The sequence below is a fragment of the Vulpes vulpes genome, chromosome 2 (assembly GCF_048418805.1).
Source record: "Vulpes vulpes isolate BD-2025 chromosome 2, VulVul3, whole genome shotgun sequence".
In the NCBI taxonomy this organism is placed as follows: domain Eukaryota; kingdom Metazoa; phylum Chordata; class Mammalia; order Carnivora; family Canidae; genus Vulpes; species Vulpes vulpes.
In genome coordinates, this window is record NC_132781.1 from 58,748,429 (window position 1) to 58,774,775 (window position 26,347).

Below are 26,347 nucleotides of genomic sequence, written 5' to 3' on the forward strand. Positions count from 1 at the left end.
AAAGCCTGGAACAGACAATGGAGCCTCATACATATTATAAATAAATATTATAAATAAGGGAAGACCCTGGAATTTATGGCTGGGCTTCAGTAAAACCTTAGAGTCCTGTGAACTTGACACCCAACTAAACAGCAGCAGCACCAATAGTTTCAATAAGTGGTTTTATTACTGGTTAGATTTTACAAATTCTGATATTCGAACAGACTTCCACCTTAAAATTCTAAAACAACAAAGCGACCGTTGGAGGGGGTTTGACTTTTCGTTTTTTTTTTTTTTAGGACTATTCAAAGTAACAAACTTTTTTTTTTTTTTTTTTTTTTTTTTTTTTTACATTTTTGCTCTGGTCATAAATATACAGAGAGAAAAAGAGGGAGAGAAAAATGAACAAGTCATCCAAAGTATGGAGATAAAACAGTATTCCTAAGGCACGTGGCAGTCTTTGAAAATACAGAAGCTCTAGCCAACTTAAATTATTTGTTGTTTTTTCCTCGCTCAGTCCACAAAACTGTACAGTGACACAAATGTTGTGTTGCAGATAGATTTTCCAAGTAATTCCTCGGTCCACACCGCTGCATTAGCCGGACGCACAATTATTTTCTTCTTCTGTTCCCAGGCGAGATCCTAAAATGTGGTTAGTTAGTTGCTCAAAGCCTCTATTTTAAAATACACTTGGAATTCAACTAAAGATAATTTCTTTTTTAAAGAAATTGTGGGGAGGGGGGGCGTGAGTCACTAGAAAAGATTGGTGAGAGTCGTTTGTGAGGGGCTGTGAGGCTCGTGGCCCTCCAGGTTGCCAGGCACAGAAGTTAAGACGGACGTCACAGTTGGCAGGGCGGGGCTAGTCAAGTCTGTGAGGGTGGTGGGCGTGCTGGAGGGGCTGAGCGACGCGTTGGACAGCTCGGAGGCTGGCCCTGACGGCGTCCCCGTCTGCAGCGCGGCCTCGGTGGACTTGTCCACACCCGTGTTTTCCTGCCGTAAGAGGTTGCGCCTGAACTTCGCCCTGGCGTTCTGAAACCAGACCTGCGTGGGGGGAGGGAGGGAGAGGGGCAGAGAGAGAGGAGAAAGAGAGAGAGAGAGAGAGAAGGGCTGGTTAGAAGGGAGGCAGGATCTGGAGGGTAGCAAAGCATTTCCCAGAGATGCGAAATGTGGGTTTGGGAGGGATTAAAAAGTTGGGCAATTTTTGCTCTTTATTTTTTAAAGATTTATTTATTCATTCATTCATTCATTCATTCATTCATTCATTCATTCATGAGAGACAGAGAGAGAGGCAGAGGGAGAAGTAGGAGCCATGCAGAGAGCCCCACTTCGGACTTGATCCTGGGTCTCCAGGATCACACCCTGTGCTAAAGGTGGTGCTAAACCGCTGAGCCACCCGGGCTGCCCTAAAGATTTATTTATTCATTCATTCATAACAGACACAGAGAGGCAGAGACACAGGCAGAGAGAGAAGCAGGCTCCTTGCAGAGAGTCTGATGCAGGACTCAATCCCAGAACCCCGGGATCACACCCTGAGCCAAAGGCAGACATTCAACCACTGAGCTACCCAGGCGTCCCAATTATTGCTCTTAATAAAATAAAAAGTTCCTTTTCTCTAACAGCTAGCACTGGATTTCCCTTTCTATTAGAAGGTTCCAGAGCTAAGCAACACTCTCCTAGCCACTAGTCACAGATGGCTATTGAGCACTTGAAATGTCACTAGCCAAAAAGTGGCTCCTTTGTAAGTGAAAACACAGAAATAGATCTGAAGACTTGGTATGAAAAAAAGAATTTAGGATGTCTCAGTATTAATGTTTATACCGGTTACCTGTTGAAATGATAATATTTTGGATATTAGGCTAAATAAAATATATCCTTAAAATTAATATTAATGGTTTCTTTTTGTGTTTTTGAATGTGGCTGCTAAAAAAATATTTTATTTTATGTTTTAAAAGATTTTATTTATTCATGAGAGACAGACATTTATTTATTCTCAGAGAGAGGCAGAGATATAGACAGAGGGAGAAGCAGGCTCCCTGAGGGGAGTCTGATGTAGGACTCGATCCCAGACCCTGGGATCATGACCTGAGCTTAAGGCACATGCTCAACCACTGAGCCATCCAGGCATCCCTGCTAAAAATATTTAAGTGGAAAATCACACATGTGGCTCACATTTCATTTCTACTGGACAGTGCTATTCTGGAAGATGTGCACAAACCAAATCTTGATCATTTTTCACAATGGTCGAGAGATTCTTTTTTTCCCCCTTTGGCAGTTGCCTTGAAGCAGGCAATAGATCCCATGGGTTCTCGTTGGTACAATTTTTAAAGTGATTCCTGGTAAGTCTGGGAAATACTAGAATGCTGTAAAGAACACATAGGAATCAATCAATAAAGCATTACTTTAAGGAAGAAAAAGACAGCTGTCCTACTCCCCACTGCCATAAGGTGGAGAAGCCACTGGTTATCCTGGACTCCGGGGGACTTTAGGTTTCGGGGTGAGGTAGGCAGAGCTGCTGGTTAAAGCCAGTCCAGGGAGGTGGTGATCTGTAGATTTCCTTCTCCAAACAGGTCACATCTCAGTATCATTTATGAGGGACGTGGGGTGCATTGTGCAGTTAGAACTGAGCTTGGTATGAAAATACCAAAGAGAGAGAATAAGTATCTTCTTTCATTTTTCCTTGGGTGCAGATACATACACTCATCCACACCCATACTGTTTGCACACAAGCCTATACACACTCAGGAAGACATGCACCAAAACTCATCTTCACAGCACCCCCAGACACACAACTATTGGCCACCAGTCTGGCTGCACAGAGAGATCTAGCTGTATACCCAGAGGTCCTCAAAGTACTTTGAGCAGGGCCTAGGAAATCCAGTGGGAGGGTGTGTGTGTGGGTGTGTCTCCCAAAGAAAAAAAAAGCCCGAAAGCAGGGCCCCTTCACTTCCCCTTGCATGAGAAAAACACCCGCCAGAAGCCTCCCTATAAAACAAAAGGCCTTAGGGAATTCTACAGATTCTGGGGTGTCCAGTTGCATATTTCCAGATGTGCCTGCATCTGCCTGTCTTCCCAGTGTCTCAGGCATGGGTGGGAAGGGCTTACTTCAGGCCCCACCCTCCCTCGGGGACCACCTTGCAACAGGGGCCTGAGCCATCAAAGAAGACTTTCTGGTGGCTGATAAGACTTGGGCTCAATTAAAAAGCACTATCCATGAGAATCCTGAGGTAAGGAGAGATGGGAACCCTGTGAAGCCAGGAAACAAAGCCCTCTCCCCAGCAGGCTGGGTCTTCCAGGAATAAAGCACATTTTCCCTGGCCTTTTGCCCAAAGCAAGCCCATCACCTCTTCTGGACGCTTGCAGATAAGTACAGTGCTTTTAAGACCACCATCAACGTGCTCTTCTTAGGGTAGGGAGCCCTTCCTTGCCTGGCCTGCAGAAATCTGCAGGGGTGAGACTCTGTCCTTCTGGCCCAGGGAATGGCTGATGGCAAATATCGATAGGGAAAGTCCCTATAGGCCCTCGGAGAGGAAACGACTTCCCCAAAGTCTCACGTCAGGTCTGACACGGAAGGCTGGCATCTTGGTGCCACCCTATGCTGGTGTCCTGTGTGTCTCTCCAAGCAGTAGCTGGAGCAGGGAGCCCCGGGGGCAGTACAAGGCTCATAGGTCCAGGACTCCAAGCCCTTGGGAAGGGCTGGAACCAGTTAGCTGCCAGCTGTTTGCTATTTCTCCTGCTGTTGCCCCTAACAGTGATTTGTAAACAATGACGCCATCTTCCACAACTACATGCTCTGCTTTGCCGAATCTGAGGCACTGGGAATCTGGTGGATGAAAATCAACAACTCAACCAAAACCCTGGCTGCTGTGGGGTTTTGTGTTGGGCTTGTTTTTCACCTTCAGCAGGGCTTCACCAGAATTCTCTCCCCAGAGTCCTCTCCAGAGTGGTTGTTGGGGCAGGGCCCCAGTCGAAGTCATCTTCATGTCCCTGGGACACAGTACAGGGACTAGCAAAAAGGAAGAATTAGTAACAAGTGTTGAATTAATAGTGATGATGATAGATACCATTTACAGACCTCTCTGTGCCAAGCACCATGCCACCCTGCAGCATGCGGAGTCATGGCATAGCTCCGTGAGGAGCCAACTAGGGGCTTCTATTATTCTCCACACTTTATAGATCTAAAACCAGAGAGGCTCAGAGAGGTGCAATCACTTGTCGAAGGTTACCAGAGGCCAAGCTGAGACTAGAATCCAGGAACATCTGCCATTAAAAAGCCCATGCACTCCCCACCACATGATCCTGAATGAGTCAGCAAATAAATGAATGAATGAGTGAATAAATACAAAAGCAACGATGGTGCAGTGGAAAGAGCACCAGATGCAGCTTCCAGTTCTAGTTATGCTACTGACCAGCCCAGTGACCTTGTGCTAGTCCCTTACCTCTGGGCCTGCCTCAGTTTCCCTACCAGCACAATAAGAGGGTTGGAGGACAGCACACCATCTCTATGGACTCTTGGGGTTCTGACAGGCTGAGATTCTAGGGCAGATGCAGGAAGATGATCTGCTTTGCCCACCCATCTTCTTAAACTGACAGCCCCCCTTTCTTCATCCACCGGGAGTGCCTCAGCCTGGCACCCAGGGGTTCCCCACTAGTCCTAAGTGGATGAAGAAGCCCACACTACCACATGCCCCTCCTCAGGCACTACTAGGCCCTGCAGGTTGTGTTTTGCTTCACAAATCGCTTCCTAGGTCACTAAGGAAACCAACCCAAAGATAAAAGCTTCATGCCCAAAGATGTCCCATCTGGCATTTTTTTTAAAAGATTTTATTTTGGAGGCCTCTATCAGTGAGTGTCTGACTCTTGGTTTCAGCTCAGGTCATGATTACAGGGTCTTGGGATTGAGCTTCTGTGGAGGAGTTCCTGTGCTCAGGAGAGCCTCCTGGAGATTCTCTTCCTCTCCCTCTCCCTCATTGTCCCCAAATGTGCATGTGCATGCGCTTTAAAATATACAGGGATCCGTGAGTGGCTCAGCATTTTAGTGCCTGCCTTCGGCCCAGGGCATGATCCTGGAGTCCAGGGATGGAGTTCCGCATCAGGCTCCCTGCATGGAGCCTGCTTCTCCCTCTGCCTGTGTCTCTGCCTCTCTCTCTGTGTGTCTCTCATAAACAAATAAATAAATAAATAGTCTTAAATATATATATATATATATATATATATATATATATATATATATATATCTTTTTAAAAAAATAAAAATAAAAAGATTTTATTTTTAAGTAATCTCTATACCCAATGAGGCTCAAACCCACAACCCTGAGATCAAGTCACATGCTCTAGCACCTCCCTCCTTTTTTTTTAAGATTTCATTTTTACATTGTGGCATTTTTAATAACATCAAACTAACATGCAAAGTGTCCAACCAGATGAAGCAAGTGGAAGTCATGACACAGATACTCCATGCAGTTGCGGGGGTAGTGTCTTATGATAAATGTCATGTGAGGAAAAAAGAATAAAAAGAATATGCCCTGGGGTGCCTGGCTAGCTCAGTTGGAGGAGCATGTGGCTCTTGATCTTGGGGTTGTGGGTTCGAACCTCACATTGGGTATAGACATTACTTAAAAATAAAATCTTGGGCAGCCCGGGTGGCTCAGCGGTTTAGCGCCGCCTTCAGCCCAGGGCGTGATCCTGGAGACCTGGGATTGAGTCCCATGTGGGGCTCCCTGCATGGAGCCTGCTTCTCCCTCTGCCTCTCTCTCTCATTCTCTCTCTCTCTCTCTCTCTCTCAGTGTGTCTCTCATGAATAAATAAATAAAATTAAAAAAAATAAAATCTTCAAAAAAAAAAAAAAGAATATCTCCTCCAGTATAGCAACTTCTTAAAGAAAGTTGTAACAACAAATACTATTCACTCACTAAGTATCAGGCATTGTCTAAAGAAGGTTCTAAGCATTTTGCACATAGTAACTCATTAGTGCCTTAAAAGGTAAGCACTAACATTATTTCCATTTGTAATTATTTGTTTCACATCTGTCTCCCTTCTGGATTGTAGTTCTAGTTCCAGCGGGTCCCATTCACTTGTCTGGGTCATGCCCCACCCAGAACAAGGCAGAAGATCAGTGTATTTGTTCAACAAATGAGTGAACAGAGGCAAACTAGCATTCTCAGTTTCTGTGTTCCCACACCAGTTAGTGACAACTAACCAGTCATCTGCAGAATGTTTTTTAAACTGTTGGTGGTTAAAATGTATTTTCTTTCAAAGTCACCCCAGGTGGGATGCCTGGGTGGCTCAGCAGTTGAGCGGCTGCCTTTGGCTCAGGGTGTGATCCCAGGATCCAGGATAGAGTTCCACATCGGGCTCCTTGCATGGAGCCTGCTTTTTCCTCTGCCTGTGTCTCTGCCTCTCTCTCTCTCTCTCTCATGAATAAATAAAATCTTTTTTAAAAAAATCAAAGTCACACTAGGAAATGCTAAGGAGACTTTCACTCATCCAAATCCATCAGCTTACCACCTCTGGTCCCCAATCCCAGGGCCTATTCTGCCTTCCTGACCCTTCCCCAGGAAGAAAGAGAGGCAACTTGGAGGGGCATCTGTATGCTGAGGAATGGCCTCCAAGCATTTGTAAAGCTTAATGCCTCCATGGACCTCTGTCCAAGAGACTGTTCCCTAGCCCAGGCACCTTGCCCACGGGCAGAAAGTGAGAATTGTGATGGCCATGCTGTTGTCAATGATAATTTTGAGCACTTTTTATGCATTTACACCTTTACAGCAGGATTCCTGCTTTGCTCCCAAGATACGGCATCTAGGACCCACTCCTTCTTCTCCCTCTAGCTCTACAGCTGCTTTCTACAGCTAGATCCAAGGCAGGAGGGTCCCCTCCCTACACTGTGCTATATTCCAAAGAGCTGTAGAATCAGACCTGGGCTTGGCTCCTGGCTTCATCACTTACTAGCTGTGGGACTGAGGGCAAAGGTCCTAATCTTTCTGAACCTCAGTTTCTTCATCTGCAAAATAAAGATAATTAAATTTTTTAATGACTGCAAGAGAGGTTGGTTGACTGAAGCCTACTGTGTAAATGTGTGTGAAATTCATGTGCGTTGAGTCTCTAATCTATACTTTAGAAATTACATTTGAAGTCATCTCATTTACTCCTTGCAAACACCTAATGAATATTATTATCATCCCCATTTTGGAGCTGAGGCCACTGGAGCTCAGAGAGGTTAAGTCACTTGCTTAAGTGGGAGAGTAAGTGAGAGAGCTGAGTATGGACCTCACATCAGCTGACTCCAAATTCCAGAAGGGATACTGCATCCCAGGCCTACCATATTGGTGTTACTAATGCATTACAGATTCAGGAACACACACACACACACACACACACACACACACATACACACACACACATCCTGTGTCACTCACCTCTGGGGAACACAGCCCCAACTTCAACCTGCCCCTACCACACAGACTCTCTCTGAAGGGTTGAAGTGGAGGACAACCTACAGGGGGCACCCAAGGCCTAGTGCCATTAAACTGGGGTAGACCAGTGATGAGGAACCATTTCCTGGGCACTTACTTTGTACCAGGCAGCACTGTGCTAGAGGCTTCCCACTCATTGCTTCAATGCTCAGGAATTCTCAAGGTACAGACTATTACCTTTGTTCCACAGATAAGGAATCAGGCTCAGAGAGATGTTAAGTGCCCAAATCGTACTGCTGGTAAGTCCAAAAAGACCTGAACCAGTCTGTTAACCTTCCAAACCAACTGCCAGGCCTCAAACTGCTTCCATCCCACTTCCCCCAGCCGGCCCATCAGTGGGCAGAACCCCTGAGAGAGAGACCCACCCTGCCAGTGCCTGGCTCCTGTAACCTCCAGCAAATCACTTCATCTCACTAGTTCTTAAGTGGCTTGTCTGTAAATGGGCAGGAAAATATTAGAGTAAGGCAGATGTGTAGCTGGAAAAATAATACTTTGCAAACTGCTGCATAATCATGAGCAGTTGTTAGGGAATAAGGATCAGTGCATGAGATTTGGAGGTCTGAGAAGAGGGAAAACTAGCAAAGTGTGACTTAGGGCAAGCGGAGATCATTTGGGCCTCAATGTTCTCATCTGTACAGTGGGAAGGAGGTCATCACGATGCCTGACCGGGAGAACTTAATGAGCAAGTGTATTTCACGGGCCTTTCAAAGTGCCTGACGCACAGTAGTGTACTCAAACATTCACTGAGTAGTAAACAGACCATAACTGTCAGTGCTTTTCTCCCTCAACTATTTCCATGCCTCTGGCTTTTCTGAGTCCGCGTGGTGGAGGGGGCATACAGGTGTGAGCAGGCCTGGCTCAGGATTCTAGGGGAGGAAGGCACAGGGCAAGTATTCACGCAGGTCCCTCGGGGGAACTCTTTTCACACAAAGAACAATTAATTCTTCCTCTGGTCTCCCACAGAACTCCCCTCCCAACTGATCACACAACACGGAAACTGAATGTGGGTCTGTTTCTACAGCTAATAGGGTGAATTACTTCGGGGCCAGGACTATGGTTCATTCGTCTCTCTGTCCCCAAGGCCTGGTGCCAATAGATATTTGGTCAGATGAAAGAATGAGAGACAACTATACTGGAAACCTGTTTTGTTCCTAAATCAGGCAGCCAAGCCTCTTGCCTCAAAGGCCCACAGAGTGTGTGGCTCCTCATCCAGATTCAGACTCCACCATGAGCACTTACTCTGTATCATTTAATCAGGATAACTGGGAGAGATATATGCCCCAGTGGTGCCCATTTTGCAGGTGAGAATGCTATGGCTCAGAGAGGTAACTAATTTGTTCAAGATGCACAGCCAGGGGGTAGAGGGACAGAACTGAACCCAGGTCCTCCTGAACCGAGCTCCCCTTCACTCCAAGTCCTTGCTCCTGCCCTGCTCCCCAGGGTTGATTCACTGAATGGCCCCCACCAACCTGAAGTAAGGGGCTCTAGATGGGGGAAGGGACAAAGTATCCTACTAACCAGAGAAGAGGTGGATGACCAAATTTGCTCAGGTCTGAGGAATGGCAGAGGTGCCCAAGGAGGGTTCCTATACCTAACCCAAGAAGATGAAGTCCGAGGGAAACGGACTAGGGAGATCCGAGACCTCGTTGGGCGCAGCAACGTCCTCGCCCTCCCCTTCTCAAGCCCAGGACAAAGGGATCCAAACCGGAGGGGCGGGGCCCACGCGGAGCAGGGGGCGGGCCCCGAGCGGCGCATCAGCGTCCCATTGGTCAGCCCTCGCTTCCCTCGGCTGTGTCACTTGAGCCCGCGGGACACCAAGCTGCCCCAGAACCCCTCACATTGCGTAGGGGTGCAGGCAGCAGGGCCAACCCAGCTTCCGCCAGCACTGCCGGCTCCCCGGGGATCTGTCGACCAGCGCTGGAGTCACGGTCCCATCCCGCCACCGCCGTCACACCGCAAATGCTTTGTCCCTGCCCCGCCCCCATACTCGCAGGAAATCTTAGGGCAGCAGTGCAGACCCTTGATGCCCATCATCGTCACCCTCGCCCCCTCAGTGTCCAGTCCCCGAGCCCTCCATCCCCAGCGGCCTGGGGTTGGAAGGTAAATCAGACCTGTCTGGACTCCAATCTCAGCACCTCCCCTCCTGTTGTGAGACCTGGTCAGATCATCATCTCCTGATTTTCTTACCCCCAAATGTGCTTTGCTATCTCTACCATCACACGGTCTAAGGAATAAATTGGTTAAAACATGCTGTAAGGGCAGCCCCGGTGGCGCAGCGGTTTAGCGCCGCCTGCAGCCCAGAGCGTGATCCTGGAGACCCTGGATCGAGTCCCACCTCGGGCTCTCTGTATGACGCCTGCTTCTCCCTCTGCCTGTGTCTCTGCCTCTCTCTCTCTCTCTCTATGAATGAATGAATGAATAAATAAATAAATAAAAACGTGCTGTAAAGAAAGATTCTCGGGTGCCTGGGTGGCTCAGTTGGCTAAGCATCTGCCTTTGGCTCAGGTCATGATCCCAGGGTCCTGGGATAGTCAGGCATTGGGCTCCCTGCTCAGTGGGGAGTCTGCTTCTCCCTCTTCTTCTGCCCCACACCCCTGCCACTGGCTCTCTTTCTTTAATAAATAAATAAAATCTTGGGCAGCCCCGGTGGCGCAGCGGTTTAGCACCGCCTGCAGCGTGGAGTGTGATCCTGGAGACCCAGGATCGAGTCCCACGTCAGGCACCCTGCATGGAGTCTGCCTCTGCCTCTCTCTCTCTCTTTTTGAATAAATAAATATTTTTTAAAAAGCTTTACAAAATAAATATTGGGGTATTCTCCCCAACTTATCATTATACAGATAGGAAAACTGAAGTCCTGTGATCAGAATAATCATTCATACGAATTAATACCAGTTAGTTTATTAATCTAGTTAATGTTATTCTTAGTTACCATCCACTGAGCCGTTAAGTGTCAGCTACTGTGGTGGATACTTACATTATTTCACTGGCTCCTCCAATAAGCCTGCAGTGGTGATAATTTCTTGTGTCTGGTTTACATATGAGGAAATTGAGACTCAGAGGAGTTAAATAACTTGCCCAGGACAATGAAATGAGTAAGAGAAGAAGCTGAAGATCTGAGAAGTGGTGGCCCAAATCTCTGCCACAAATTTGGGTCATGCAGGAGCCTGGAACTCCCCAAACTGTGTTTCTTAACATTTTGAGGTATGTTAGACCCTTCAAAAATCTGTTGAAAGCTCTGTATTCTCTCTATCCAGAAAGCACACATACAAGTGTAATTCTGCTCAGTTTCAGAGGTGCCCATCTGCTGCCAGAACCCGCAGGCAGATGAGCCTCCCTGGCCCACTCAGGGGATCAGCCCACATCCCCCCTCCCAAACCTTGCTTCTTGAAGAGTCTAAAAAATAACAAAGAGACGGAAGAAAAATCTAGAGAGAGATAGGAAGAGGATCGAGGAGAACAAGTGAGGAGCAAGAAGCCAAAGGATCAAACAGCTTACTCGGTTGTCCAGGACGGGCATCCTGGGATGCTCTGGATTTATCTGAAATGCTTGAACCTTTTACTACATGAACACTGAGTACCACTTAAGTAATAAAGAGCAACCAAGAATTGTTTCTAAGAAAGAAAAGAGGCTAGGGGTAGAGACAAAGAGGACAGAGGGACACACGCAAAATCGAAAAGCTGAGAGACAAAAACAGAAAGAGAAGAGGTAAAGTTGGGGTACCCACAATCCTGAAATACAGCTAGAGAATGAAGAGATGGAGAAAGAGCAGAGAATGACAGACAGCAGAGCAGACATGGGGTGGAAGGTCCTTCCAAGGCCCACAGGGCAGTTGTGGGGTTCCTCTCCAGACTCTGGAGGCCCCCGGTGCCCCCACCCTCAGCCCTGCCCTGGCCCAGCTGACCTGGAGGACCCGCTTGGTGAGGCCCGTCTTTTGCGCAAGCTGCTTCAAGTCCTTGGCGTCGGGGTTGTGGTTAATGGCAAAGTAAGATTTCATGGTCCGAAGCTGGTGGTGCTTGAAGGAGGTGCGCATGCGCTTTGTCTTCTGGCTGCTCGGGTAGGGCTGGTCGCGGTCCAGGTGCTCCGCGTCGTTCTCATTGCAGCTCAGCGCTGGGAAGGGGACACACAGAGGCGGCAGGTAAATCTCCAGACCTGCCCCCCTACCCTGCCTATCCCACCCCCGCCCCACCTGCCACCAAAAGTTTCTAGCTTCAGGACCACACAGCATGCACTGCACCACACTGAGATTAAAATATTATGCCCATTTGATAGATTTATAGAATTTGAGGCTCGTAGAGAGCCACCTGCCCAGGGTCTCTCAGCTGGTAAATGCTACATTCAAACCCAGCTCTAAGAGAATCCGAAAACCATTCTGAGCCATTCTGTTAGAAGTAACAACAGCAGCTACAACTTGTTGAGGACTATTAGACTCCAGGTGATGTGCTTAGTGGTTTTACATATTTTTGAGTCCTTCAAACAACCTGATTAGCCTGGCCTTATTTTCTCCTTTTTACAGATGTTGAAACTGAGGCTCAGGAAGGGAAGTTACTTCACTGAGGACAGAGCAGTGTGCAGGGCTCCCGGGCCCACACCCTTCCTGTCTGCCCCTGTGCTCCCTAAGGAGGGAGGCTGTCTCCGGTCTCTCCCCACAGTGTCCGGGACAGGCAGCTGAAAGTCAATAACTGACATCTCTCCACTCACTCTGATTTCACCCTCATCATTGGTACCCCCACACGAGAAGTTCTGGCTGACTTGGGCCATGGGCACTGGGCCAAGGTTGGAAACTGTATTATGTAGTTCATCCCTCTCCCCCTGCCCTGGGAAGCACATGCTTCCCAGTTGTACAGATTGGCTGAACGAGGCAGGCAGGTGAAGCAATCTCTAGAAATCTCACAGAGTGGCAGATTTCTACCAGAAAGAAAAGGAAGTTGGAGGAAGAAATCAACATGTATCGGACACCTAGAGTATGCTTTTGGCTTTACATATATCATGGGGCCTTCACTACTGCAACAAGAGGTGGCTACTGCTATTCATCTCATTCTTGAGATGAAGAAAGGAATGCTAAGGGAAATGAAGCCATTTGTACACAGCCACACCACTGGTAAGGGCTGAGCTTAGATTCAGCATTGCAGCCCTTGCCTGGTTCCTTCCACTAAGCCACAAAGGCAGGCAAAGATGAAGCACGACTCTTTGGGGAGCCAGTCCCCATCCAGAAGGGGCCCAGCTGGGACCTGTCTGCCAATGCCCGGAAGGCAATGGGGATGCGGGATGGAGTGGAAACCTAAGGCCTCAGAAAGTTGCTTGGCAACCTGGAGCCTGATGGGGACATGAAGGACTCCTCTCCAAGATTCCTTCATCACATCCTGAGCCATCCTACATGTAAAGTCTTACTTTGGGGAAAACCTCATAGGAGGTTAATTCAGTCCCCCTTCAGAGGACAACCGGGAATGTGTCTCATGCCCATCTTATGCCCATAATAGAGCTGCCCTGTTTAGCAAATAAAAATGCAGGTTGTCCAGTTAAATCTGAATCTCAGATAAACCATGAACAGTCTCCTAGTACAAGTATGCCTCTAATTTTGCATGGGCCATACCTATACTGAAAATTGAGTTGTTGTTTACCTAAAATTCAAATATTGCATTGGATATGCTTACACTAAAAAATGATTTGTTATTTATTTAAAATTCAAATATTGCTTTGGATATACTTGCACTTAAAATTCATTTGTTGTGTCCTTGCAATTCAAATTTAACTGGGCGTCCTGCATTTTATCTGACAAAAACCACTTCAGAAGTACTCCTGATTTCCTGGTGACCTACTCCACCCACCCACTGTTCAGGTTGGGAGCAGTCCCTTACAGAAAGAATTTGCAAGATGCTGGTCTCATCACTAACCTTGAAGCTGTCAGCAAGTGGCTATAGGGTCTCTTCCCACATGCACCCAGGCACCCAAGTCCCCTCACCAGGGCTATATTCCCATCGAGAGCACTCAGAGTGAAGAACGGGGTCCAGCAATTTAAAAGGGCTCAGAAAAAGACTCCAAAAGGAATCCACGGAAACTGCCCTGCCCCCACTGCAGGGAGCGACCCTCTTTTTGCCCCCAGTCCCCAGATCCACAGGGGGCGGGGCAGGCCTCCCCACAGGGGATCTCTGGGCCCATCCCTCTGCCCAGTCCCCGCCTGGGCCTTGCTGCTGTTAATGAGCTCCATGGGGACCCTGGCGCCCCATGCACCCAAGGGACGTGCCCCAAGTGCAGCCTAGATGGGGGGGGGGGTTGGGGGAGGGAGACAGGAAGGGCACAGAAAGGAGAGAAAGAGACAGAGGTAGAAAGAGAGAGAAAGGAGAGAGAGTATAGAAGAGGGGCTAGAGAGGAAAGATGGACAGAGCCAGGGAAAAAGAGAAGAGAGACAGAGGGAAAGGAAGCCATGGAGATGGGGAGAACCCAAGAGAGAAAGAGCGAGAACTACAAAGATGGAAAGAAATTAGGAGAGACACAGAGAGAGCCTGAGAAGACAGCGAGGCCAGGAAAAAGGGGATAGTGTGGTAGAGGGTCCAGGTTGAGGAACTGATTCCCTGGTCTCAAGGAAACCAGGTCCCTGCGGAAAGCCTATTCCGAAGAAGCCCTTACTGGCTGGGGAATGGTGAAAACGCAGAGAGGGGAAAGGAAGGGAGGGCAGAAAAGGAACTGGCCCGAGGCTGGGAGGCCGAGCAGGCCAGCGCCTGGGGCAGCGGCGGCTGGGGAAAGGGCGGCCTGGAAGCAGCTGTCGGGCCCAGATCTGCCCGGCACCCCAGGCGCCTTCGCTCCCGCCCCTCACGCCCCGGCCGGGTGGAGATTCCCCAAGATCAGATCCGGAGAGGAGCGAGGGGCCGAAGGGAGGGGGAGGACCTCGGGCTTTCTCTCTCCTTTTTTTTTTTTTTTTTCCTCTCAATTAGGCCGATTCAATGGAGCTAAAGAGCTCGTAAAATCATGAATAATTTACTCGTGATCTGTTATTAACCCATCGGGTTTCGAGCTCTTGTCGCTGGGACTGAACCTGTAATCAAATCTGACTTCGCCTCATTTTACTAAAGACGAGATTGTAGGTTCAATTGTCTAAATAATGGATTGGAATCAAATCAGTAATTACGCCGCCAGGCACACACACAAAAAGCTGGGGTTGGGGGAGGCCCGGGCGTCCGGCCGGTCCGCGCGGGACTCGGCGGCGGCCGTGGCGCACAAGCCCCTCGCGGGCTCCGAGCCCGGTGCGCGCCCCAGGCCGGCGGGCAGCCCCGCTCGCGGGCGGGGGAAGGTTTCCGTCCTGCCGCTGGGCCGGGGGTCGAGCTCTCGCGCCAGGGGCGGCCAGGGAAGGGCCGCGCGGCCACCGCCCGGGAGGACTTGCCGACCCGCCCCGGCCGCCCTGCGCTGAGCGGCGGGCTGGGCGCGCCGACGGCGTCCCACCGGCCCTGCCCGAGCCCCGCGCGGAGCGAGGTGCCGCCGCCCGCCGCCCCGCTGGCCCCGCAGGCCCCGCAGCCCAGGGCTGGGAGCTCTGGTCCCCGCACCCAGACACGCACACACGCACGCAGACCTGTGCCCGTGCACACCGGCCGCACCCGCACCCTCCGCGGGCCCCTTGCCGGCCCCGGCGGCCCCTCGGCCCACACCGAGACCCCTTCTCGCTTGCCGGTGCCGGAGGGGAGGCGGAGAACGGGGAGCCAGGCCCGGGGAGGCCTGGCTGGGGCCGGCGCGGCCAGGGCGGCCGTGCCTCTCCCAGCCCGGTCCCGGGAGCCCCGAATAAGCGAGCGGCACGGCCAACCGCCCGCGCGCCGGTCCCGGCCCCGGTCCCACCGCCGGAGCCTAGGCCAGAGACGCGCGCGCCGGGGGAGAGAAAAAGACCCAACAGAGAAACCAGCCGAGACACAAACGCACAGAGAGAGAGAGAGAGAGAGAGAGAGACAACGAAAAACAGGGGCCCCGAGAGTGGAAAGGAAAAAGAGAGGGGTCCAAGAAAAACAACAACAACAACGAGGAGATGGCATGGATGGGGAATGCCTTAGAGAGGTGCCAGCTCCCTTGAAACTCAGCCTCCAGCCACATCCTCTTGCTGGGTGCCGCCGGGCCCCGCCAGAGAAGGCGGCAGAGCAGCAAAAGGCACAAATAAATTTCTGTGCCCTTCTACCTTTCTATTCCAAACGCACTTGCAAACCTCCCTCCTAGGAAAACACAATCCCACTCACCCTGCGCCCTGTAGCCGAGTCTGCCTGCTGCTTCCTACTGGGGCCCGGCCCCATTTGATAAATAGAAACGGCTTTGTTTTAGGGGACCTGGCCTGGACTTGCTTTTAGTCTATTTTCAGGATACTGAGAGATGAGTGACGGAAGTTTTAGAGAGCTGGCATCTCTGGTCGAACCTCCAACAAATCTTTTATCTGCTGCCACAGACCTGCCTGCGGTCACTTCATTTACCAGACTGGGGGCTGCATTTTCGTCCCAGCTCCACACACTGAGACACATACACCCATCCATCTCCCAAAAAGCAACTTCATTGGAGTGAACAGGGGATCTCTTCCCCCTGCAGAATTTTCCAGCCAGCTCAGATTTTTAAAGATCTAGATAACCCTGACTTCTCCCTGGCTACTGCCCTCTCCCCACAGGCCTGGGTTTTTGTTTTGTTTTGTTTCCACTTGTGCATCACACTAAGGGGAAAAGGAGGGAGAAAACAGAAATCCCCGAATCCAATACTGTCGCAAACGAAAGAAAGAAAATAATTGCAAATAAACTCTATCTAGTTCAGAAACCCGGGGAGTCATAAACCTTTCCTGGCCTTGCAGACTGTCAGGCAGATGTTGATGGTTCAATTTGCCTGGCCCCAGAACCTCCCCAGCTGTCCTGAGCCAGGAGGGGGCAAGGGGGGCGGGTAGAGACTCCCCTGGAATGGCCCTGGGTTCAAAGACACCTCCGGAAGTGCAAAATGAGCCCTCCACCCTACTCTGAGAGCGAGGCCAGGCCTACTCTGGTCTCATCCCCGGGTGCAGGCTTCGGTTGCGGCTCTCATCCCAGTGCCCTGCTGGTGCCCAGAACTCAAAGGAAGGAGCCCAGGGGAAAACCAACACCTGGTGGAGCAAGAGGATGAGGGCCAGGCACAGCGACCCAGTCTTGTTCATAAGGGTCCTGGGCCCAAGTTTCGTGAGCCTGCTGCCCTCAGGACATTTCACATGACTGGGCCCAACGCCAGGCCAAGCTCGTGGCCCCGGCCAGACAGTCATTTCTCACTGCCCTGCCTCCTTCATCCATCGCCCGACTCCCTGTCCTCAGCCACGAATACCCGAATACCCGCATACCCCGAGCCTGTTTGCTGTCGCTCCACCTTGCTTTCTCTATCCTTGCACTTTCCGACCAGTGAAGTGGGGGAGAGGCCCAAGCCAAAAAGCTGCCTCTAAAAAATTTCTCAGTGACAGGGCTTTGCACCAAGGTCAGCAAGACTCTAATGCACCTTCTCCTCCCACTCCACCTGAGTGCACCAGGGCTGGAGCTGAGAAGCCTAAATGTCCTTCTGCCAGGTCATCCAGTGCTTAGGGACCAGAGAGTCTAAGGACTAGGATATGCATATATATGCGTGTGTGTATATATCTCTCTCTATATATATCACACAGATTCACTCCAGCTCCAGGGAGTTGAGCCACGCATTTTCCCCCAACCCCACGGGGGCGCTCCGTGCGCCTTGCACTCACCAGCGTTGTAGGCCGCCAGGTCCGCTCCAGGCCCGGGGCTTTTGCGCTTCCTCGGCCGCCCCTTCTGTACCGTGCCCACGCCATTGTAGTACGGAAGACCCAGCGGGTTGGCTCCGGCCGCGCCCAGCCCGGCGCTCTTGGCCGCGGCTGCTGCAGCTGCCGCTGCAGCCACGTCGGCATGGTTGAAGTGCGCGGGGTACTCGCCCTGCAGCAGCGCCTCGAAGTGCAAGCGGCAGTAGACCAGGCTGTCCTTCATGCCAAAGTGGTCACCCGTGGTCAGCATCTTGTTACACGTGGTACATGTGAAGCAGTTGAGGTGATAAACCAAGTCCCGAGCACGCATCACCATCTCCGAGGCTGAGATGCCCAGATGGCATCGGGCGCAGCGCTGCACAGAGAACCGCCTGTAGGGACCATTGAGGGAGGGACTGTGGGGACATACGGTTGGGTTGGGTACCCCCCATATCCCTCCTCCAGGTGCCGCTGCTGCCGGTGGGGGAAACCTCTTCTTTAAGATGGGAACAAGTCTTAAGTTGGAGAGGGAAGAAAAGGGAGCTAGATTTTGCCCCAGGTCTTGTCCTACCTTGAAATATAGTTTCCCTTAACCATATTCATATCCACAAGGCTTCTACTTTACCCAGAGCCTGGCCAAGTCCCAGGAAAGCCTTTGCTTGGGAACCAGGGAGGGGGCTGCCCACTTACCCTTTCTCATCCTTTACCCCTGCCCTCCACACCAGCGCCTGAGAATCCTACAGAGCTTTGTAATTTGGAAGAAACACAGAGACTGGGAAAGAGAGATGGAGGGAAGAAGAGAGAGGGGGAGAGAGGGGGAGAGAGAAAGAGAGAGGGAAGAAGGGAGAGAGAGATATATATATAAACAGACCCCTAACCCTATACCGGAGAGGAGAAACCAGAAACTTGGAGCCTGTTAGTGACTCTGGCTCTTTAACCCTATAGGCAGCTTTCACTCCCACATCCACCGAAGACCCAGAAACACACCCAAACCCAATTGATCCTCCAGCTCTCCCTCCAACTTTGTCCCATGCTAGCCCAGGCTGCCTGGGCTTGGGATGGGGGTGGGGGTAGGGTGGGTGCCTGTTTCTGTTCCAGCTGCTTGATCCAAGAAAACTTCAAAGGGAGAGGGGTGCAAGGACCCCCCACCCAAGCTTATTTATGTGTCTAAGCTCTGATGAGGGCCATTTTCTTGGGGTCCCTATACTTCTCAGACCTTTCCAAGACTTCCCTCAAATTGCTGTTCAGATAGGTTGTCACCCAATTTGTACTGGCTGGGAGAAGGGGGACCCTAGGTAGGGAACTCTCCCTTGGGACTGGATCGAAAGGAGCCTGGACCAGATTGTGTCTGAGGTTCCTGAGGGGCAGGGGGTCCCAAGGTAGGGGGGCTACCTGTAGTAGTCTTCCTTGCAGTAGATGCTCCCATCCTTGCTGAAACAGGTGAGCTCCGACTCCAGGTTGAGCTTACACTCGCAACACTTGAGGCAGCGCATGTGCCACTGCTTGTCTACCGCCAGCAGGTAGTAGCGGTCTGAGATCTTGCCCCCGCAGCCAGCGCACAGCGCAGCGCGGTCACTGCTGATGGACGGCATGGTCTGCGGAGGGAGGGAGGCGGGAGACCGCAGCGCCTGCGTCAGCCTGCTACTTTGCCGCTGCTGCCGGAGCACTGAGCCCCGGAAGCTCTCTCCGCCACTCCTGCTAGCCTTAAATGCGGAGAGGGCCGCCGGGGTGTGCGGGGCGCCTCCTCCACCCCAAAAGGCCTATATATTCAGGAGGTTCAGAACCCAGGCTCGCCCCACACAGCCCAATCCGGCCACAGGCCCAGGTCTGGCTGCTGGCCTGAATGGATCTCCCTACTCCATGCTCCTCTTTCCTGCCCCCTCTGCCCTTTTCCCAGAAAGTCTTGGGCTGTGTTTGAGGGATGGGGCAGCAGTGGCTACTCCAGTCAAGCTCTCCAAAAGCTCCCTCAAAAACGGTTTCTTAAAAAAGCCACTCTGCTGGGCCCCAGGAAAAGGAGTAAGATGACCACTAAAAGTCCCCCTCTACACAGACTCCTCTGGGAGACGCACAGAGTTCCTGGTGCTGAGCCCCAGTGATCTCTGGATCCCTATGCCAAAGGTTTAAGTCAGGACAGGTCGCAGCCACCCCTACCCCTCCACCGCCTTGGCCACATTGGCTGGGGCCCTCTTGTGTCCTGGGAGATGGTGAGTGGAGTGCAAAGGCACCCTCAAAGTCTCTGAGTGCAGGACAGGCTGAGAGTTTAATTCGGGAAGAAGAGCTCAAAAGCCGGAGGCAGTGGGGCTGCTGCTCTGCTTTCCAAGTGGAGAAGCTTCACCCGTGCTCCCTACCTCCTCAGCCTCTAAAGGTCACTTCTGGGCCCAGCTTGGAAAGCGCTGCTGGCCTGGCCCCCTGGGAGGTCTGAGGTGAGGAAGTGGCTATTTGGGGCTGGGCTGGCAAAGCCAGGTGTGGAGATCCAAATGGACTCTACTTCCACAAGAGCCAGGCCAGAGCCTGAACTGCCAGCCCTGGCCTGGCCAGGGCTGCCAGCCAGGAGGCCCGGGAGGTGATAACGAAAAGCGCCGGCCCAGAAGACTTGGACCCCTGAAATTGTGCTGGAGAGGGAACTCCGATTGCCAGGAGGCGGGTTGGGAACGGCCCACACCGCTGAAGCCCTAAAGCTCCCGTTTGGTTCGTCTTTCCCCGCGCGGCAGGCCGGCCGCCAGCAGCTGCAGCCGAGCGGTCGAGGGGAACGCGGAGCTGGCGACCAGAGGGCCCGGTGGAGTGAGAAGAGAGCCACCCCGGGCCGCGGGTAGGACTTCGCTCCCACTTCGGGAGAAATGCTCTTTCGCACCCTTGGGGTCTGCAATTTCGGTTTAAACCTTGCTTCCCTCCTCTGCCCTAGCAGCCGGGTTTCCCCCGAGCCGGGAGCTACGGGCCTTGCATCCTGTCCGCGGATCCCCAGCTCCCGGTCCCGTGCGGCACGAAGGACACTCCCCAAAGTGCCCCCAAACTTCGGAGAGCAGAAGCGCAGACCGACCCGGCCCCGTCACAGCTTTCAGCCCCGATCCCGCAGCCGTGCGCCTACCGTCTCCGTGTCACCGCGGTCGATGGCGGAGCTGATGGCGGGAGCCTCGCTCTTGGCCCTGCGGTCCATCTCGTCGATGACCCCGTGCACCTCGGGGCCCGACAGACTGTGGAACAGCATCGCGGCGGGACCGGCGGGGCCGGGGGCGCGGCTCCTCCGCGGGAGGGTTTGCCCCCCGCCTCAGCTGCCCGGCGCTCCCGGAGCTAACGGGCCCGGTGCATCGCCACCGCGGCCCCGGCCCCGCCCGAGCTCGGCTGCGCCCCCAGGCCGGGCTCCGGGCCCCGGGCGCCCGCGGGCCAGGACGCCTCCCGCCGAGGCGCAGGGGGAGCTACATCGCGGGGCGCCTGGGCGGCGGCGCCAAAACCAGGGTCACAAGGGCACGGGGCGGGGGTGGGGAGTGGGAAGGGGGAAGACGAGGGCAGAGGTCGGCGCCCGCCGCGGGCGCTTTCACGCCGCGGGCATCGCCCGCCCGGCTTCAGCGCCCCGGGCGCAAAGCAGGAGCGCAAACTCTGCCCGAGGCGGCGACGGCTGCGGTCGGGGCTCACTCGGGAACGGCTAGGTGCCCGCGGCGGCCCAGCTGCCCGGACCTCTCCCCTCCCTAGGGTGCGCCCCCACCCCTAGGCGACCCGCTTAGGCGCTGGGTCGGCGACTGTAGTACGGGTTTCTCCGAAGCCAGCGAGCCGAGCCGAGACACCGAGAGAATTGAAGAGAAGGAGGAGGAAGAGGAGGAGGAGGAGGAGGAGGAGGAGGAGGAGGAGGAGGAGGAGGAGAAAAAGGAGGAGGAGCAGAGTGGAAGGAGGAGCCGCCGGCCGCGGGCCCAGCCGCGCGCAAAGCTCTCCAAGAGCGCGCCGAGCCCAGCCCCGGCTCTGCAGTCCGCGCCAGCCAAGCGTCCGCGCCTTTTCTACAGCCGCGCCTTACATCACGTCCTGCCGCCGCGCCATTGGCCGCCCAGCACCCCGGGCCCTGGCAGCGCGTGCTCCGGGAAGGCGGGAGACCCGAGAGGGAGGGGAGAAGCTGGAGGAAAGGAGAGACGAGATGGTGGGAGCTGGTGGGCAAGGCTGGAGGGAGGGGGCGGGAGGAAGGGAGGGAGGAGGGAGAGCGCGGGGTTTGGAGTTTTTAAGCTACGAACAGTTTCCTGCGATTTCTTCGGGATAGAAAATTAAGCCCTCTCTCCCTGCCGTCTCCATCCTAAGAAGGCGCAGCCAGAGGATGCTTGAGGAGCTCTCACTCCCGTCTCCCCTCGGCCCAGAGCCGCCGCCTCGGGTACCGACTGGGGAGGCCTGGGAAGGCGGGCCTGGGCCAGAGCTGCGGGAGCCTTCAGCTGCTTCCCGCGAAGCTCGGCCTTCAGCCCAGGCTCCGCGCTGCGGGCTGCAGGCGGCCGCGTAGGCCTCCTAGGGACCCCGCTGAGCCAGGGAGGCTAGAGCCGGCGGGAGCTGGAAGACTCCGGGGGTGGAGGGCCAGCCAGCGTAGCCTCGCTCCAAGCAAGCTAGGGCCCACTTTAAGGGAGCGTGTAGCTCCTTCTTGCCCTTCGCGCTCCCTCTCCAGCCTAGAGTGAATGCAAACAAGTCTTTAGGCACTAGTTAAGGCATAGGTTCGAATCCCAGCTCGCCATTTACATGCAATTTAACCTTAGGCAAGTGACTTAACTCCCTTTAGGCTGTTTTTGATTTTCTCACTGAGGGACGGCAAGGCGCCCCCTCCGCACGTGCACTGAACAAAAGAGATCATGGGTTTTAAAGTACCTGGAACATAGTAAGCACTAACCAAATTCTTTCAGCACTCCCTCTTTTCCCTCTCCATCTCCTCCTATTAATAACTTTCCCACTTCGACATACATTGGGTATCACTGAGGTCCTTAAAGATCACAGGCCCATCCTCTGCTGACTGGTTGCATCATGCCACAGACCCAGCTGTTGATAGACATCCATCCTGCTGCCTGGCTGCACCACTTCTCCAAGGATCAACAGCCCAGCCTGTGGGTAAATCCCAACTGCCACCCCAGTTCCCAGACTTCAGGCTCAACCCAGAGTCTCTTGGGGACATAGGGAAGATGCCTAGATGTGTGGTGAAGCTGGATTTAGGAAACAAAAAGTGACTGTGGAGAAAAACTGAGTGAGCAAGTCAGTAACAAAGCCCCATTTCCTGGGTTTGCTTTGGAGGTGTCTGCTTGCTCAAGGAGGTAAGAGGCTAGCCGGGGTCTGTGCAGTTTATCTTACAGGACACAAAATCATACCTTCTACATACTGTGCATAACTTTCAAACATAAACATGTGCGTGTCTGTAATGTCCAAGCACATGCACTGGTGTTCATGTGCGCAAGCCCACAGGTTCATCTCTGTTAGCAGAAACTTGACCAGCAGGAATGTAGACCCAAGACTTACTCGGGCACATCAAGTATAAGTGGCCTGTGCCAGGCAGGAGGATGCATTTATAAAGGGGTAAATTGCATGTTATACATACAAGTGCATGTTCAGACAATACTACCTAAATCCCTGCTTGGGCTTCTCCACCGCCATATTTTGCGTATTTGAAAAAACTCTTGAAGTTACAAGTATGTGTGTACACGCTGCACATGCACAGATGCCCCAACGCGAGGAAAGGACCATAAACCCAAAGACGTGCGCGTGCGCCTGTGTTCACACAGACGTGTGCTTTGGCGCCTGCACACGGCTCGCGCCCAGGCACGCGGACGCCTATACGTATACACAGGCATGTTTTACCGACGCATCTGGGGCACTTTCTTTCAAAGAAAGTAAGGAATGAAACCTAAACTAGGAGTCACGGAGGTTCATCTGGAGGTCTCCCAAAGGGTAGAAAAAATTGTAACAAAGCTGGGGAGTTTGTCGTTGGTGCAGCCCCGCGCCTAGGCTAGATGGATACAGTCCGTTGGCGAGAGCTCGAGGGGCTGCAGTAGGAGGTGGGGGGCAGGAGGGGGGTGGGGGGAGGCGCGCTCGGTAACTCTTGCCGCCGGCTTCTCAAGAAACATGGAAACACACCCTGCGGCTCTCCGCTCGCCCCACATATGTAAGTACACGACGTCGTCGCCACTCTGACCTGCAGTCCGCGCCCATCCGTGACCGACCCCAAATTCCCCGGCAGTCAAGATTCCCTCCGGGTGCGCCCGCCTAAGCATCCCTCCGTGCCAGGCTGGGACGCGCCGGGGGTCTCCGGCCACGGGGCGGGATCTGGGTGCCCCGGCCCTGGGCTCGGAAGCGGGTAACTTTGCTGATCTTCCCCAGAAGCAGGGGGACGTAGCACCACCGCTGAGCCCTGTCCGCGAAGAGCCAACAAGGAAAGGAACCGGCTGTACACACACATCCTGACACGTGAGCGACGGGTACGCGGCGCGAGGAGGCGCAGCCGAGGGTTAGGGAGGCAGGGGGTTGGGGGAGCAGGCGCCCGCAGGTAAAAGTAATATTCCGAGGCGTCGGAGACGGCGGCCCCTCGACGCCCCTCCCCCAGGCAGGGAAAAAGAATCCCGAAGTCCCCAGAACCTGTCTTTTGTGGGAGGGTGACAGGTGAACGGAATTCAGGTCTGGCTACCCTCGCCGCTGCCTACCTCCCCACCATCTGCTTCCTCGCAGACAGGCAGACCCGGCGCATAATGAGGCAGCAGCCTCCAGCCGGCCACCGTGACTAACTCAGAACAAAAGCGCTCCCTCCACGCCTCTCCCAACAAAGGGGCCACCAGCCCCGGCGCTCCCCGAAGGCTGCGGGGCTCCCGGCTGCCGGCTGCGGAGCTGCCGCGCGCAAACTTCCCGGGGCTCCCGGGGCTGCCGGCGCCACGGAGCCTGGGCCGCGGAGGGAGGAAGCACATGCGGCCCGGAGAAAGTGAGGCCGGGCGGCGGGGGGAGGGGGGGCGGGAGCCGCGGAGCCGCGGAGCCGCGGAGCCGCGGAAGGAGAGTGATTGATCAGTGCGCTTTCCCGGCGCTCCGTCCCGTTATTAGAGGCGGCCAAAGCAGGGCCACGCAATAACCTCCGAATCGCCAACTAATTGACGCTGCAGGCAACTACTTCATTGTGCGCGCTGGTTTTATGTCTTCATAGCCGGTGATTGACAAGGTGTAATTAGTCATCTCACTCGGTGATAAACATGGGCACCCTCCTCCCGCGGCATCAGGCCGTGTGTACCAGCAGAGGAAGCGATAGTTGACGCTGATATACCATTAAATCAAAATGAAGACGTTCAGAAGTGTGTGTTTGCTGTGACGCTCTGATGGTTTATTTCTCAAATACGGCACCAACAGATTTACTTGATTTGCAAGTTAACTACAACATTAACTGGTTTTATTTATTTTGCCTCTTCCTTCCTCTTCCTAGGCAGGGATGTTGCTCTTGGAGAATGTGAAGACAGTTTGCTTCTTGACAAGCGAGCGAGCGGGCGCCCAGATTTTTGCAGCCTCTCCGAATCTCCCCCGAGGGAAAGGCGGGCCGAGAAGACGCCGGATTTGGGAGTCACCAGGGAAGGATTCCGCGCAGAAGGAGCCGCCCAGCCCCCCCCCCCCCTTGGGCACTGACAACGGATGACCTGAAACTATGAGGATGGTGTTGGGGATTGGGGTCGGGGAAGCCTCTCCGATAATAACTGCAAATAAAAAAGAGGCAAAAACAATTTCTTCTGTGCCTTGAAGCAGAAAGGACTGTGTTCTTAAAGCTGTTGTTTCAGTCACAGGGCCAGCTGCCTGCCTCCCTTGCCTGTGTAAAGTGTAATGTCTCCGGTTCTTCCAGTAGCATCATTCAGCAAATTATATTCCCTGCTCCCCAGAGTGGGTCCTGCTTAGGGAAGTGTGTGTGTGTGTGTGTGTCCCTCTACGGTGAGGCTGCTACTAGAAGTGCTGGATACTCGTTCCAGAAACCTGAAGGTTTAAATTTTAGAAGGAGTGGTAGCATTGCTGGTTGGGCTCCCTGGGATTGCTACAGTGTGGTGTGTCTTGACCCTAATTCTGGTTAGAGAATGGCAGGGACTGAACAAAGCCATCAACATCTGAAAGTCCACTTCGAGGGTATCACACTGGCCCCTAGGAACCGCCCCCAGTGGGGTAGGCTTCCTTCACTTTTCCCTTCTCTGTAATCTCTCCCTCTTGTTTGTATGGCAGAGGAATGGTGATTCCTTGCCACTGCGCAGGAATGTGGGGTTGTGGACATCTTTAATTAAAGATGGGGTGAGGCCAAGTCACAGGAATGGCAGAAAAAACCCTTATCTTCAACAAGGATACCCACTCCCCATTCCCAGGCCTATGGGCCTCCATCAGCAAACAGGAGGAATGTTTTATATTGATGTGAGAGAGGCTGTCAGTCAGCAGCAAATCAGCTCAGGCATGGCTACCTCTTTACGAAATCAGTTCATTGCCTTGGTCACACCTTACGGAAAATCTGGCGGTCACTGTTATTGATAATAAAAATTAGCGGAGCCTTAGTTGTTTCCAAGAAGCAGCCCACGTCTGTGGATAGATAAATGCCCGTCTCAGGCAGAGCAAAGCCCAATTCCTCCCCCCTTCTCCCTGCAGCGATCTGAACAATTCCAAAACTACCTCCCTGGGCGTCAGCTGAGCAGGTTGGGGAACTAACCAGGGCCCTCTCTCTAGGGCCCTGTTAAATGCACAGAACTTAAAATGAAACACGAAGTGTGAATTTCAGGTTTGAACATGATGCATCAGGAAACGTGGAGGTTGGCAGCCCTCTTCCTCCCTCTTGCATTTCGGTAGGCAGGTATTAATATTGTATTAAATGTTATGAGGAAGTAAGGGCTGCAGAGAGGAATATGCTCAGATGCAATTTTGTCAAGGTTTTTATCTGTGATTATGATTCCAGATGTAGAAACTCCCAGAGGAGGGAAATGAGGGGCTGCTGGCGTGTGACATGTGTTTTAAGGTGTTTGGCAGTGTTTCTCAAAGTGGTGACAAAATGTTCAATTTTATTATAGCAAATCGGTAAAAGAAGTAGGAATACTAGGTCAGGGATTGTTCACCTCAGCGAGAGGATTTACAATTATTGATTTGGGTGGGGAAAGTTTGTATCTGGGTCCTGCTTAAATCACACTATCAACAATGTAAATCTGTCATATCAGATTATTCTTAAAGAACAATTGTAACAAAATAC

The 26,347-nt window shown here is 52.8% G+C and overlaps 1 protein-coding gene and 1 long non-coding RNA gene across 2 annotated transcripts; one reads left to right on the top strand and one right to left on the bottom strand.

Annotated features, from left to right (window-relative positions):
- Nucleotides 1-144: 144 nt before the first annotated feature.
- Nucleotides 145-20,990, bottom strand: LHX2 (LIM homeobox 2). The gene is made up of 5 exons (XM_026009277.2): nucleotides 20,249-20,990; nucleotides 18,556-18,758; nucleotides 17,152-17,555; nucleotides 11,350-11,555; nucleotides 145-1,020 (listed from the first exon to the last, which is right to left on the bottom strand). The coding sequence occupies exons 1-5, from the start codon at nucleotides 20,366-20,368 to the stop codon at nucleotides 733-735; spliced, it is 1,221 nt and encodes a 406-aa protein (XP_025865062.1). The 5' UTR covers nucleotides 20,369-20,990; the 3' UTR covers nucleotides 145-732.
- Nucleotides 20,991-23,186: 2,196 nt separating this feature from the next.
- LOC140597863 (uncharacterized) lies at nucleotides 23,187-24,860 on the top strand. The gene is made up of 2 exons (XR_011999854.1): nucleotides 23,187-23,585; nucleotides 24,569-24,860. It is a non-coding gene; the product is annotated as an uncharacterized lncRNA (long non-coding RNA).
- The last annotated feature ends 1,487 nt before the right edge of the window (nucleotides 24,861-26,347 follow it).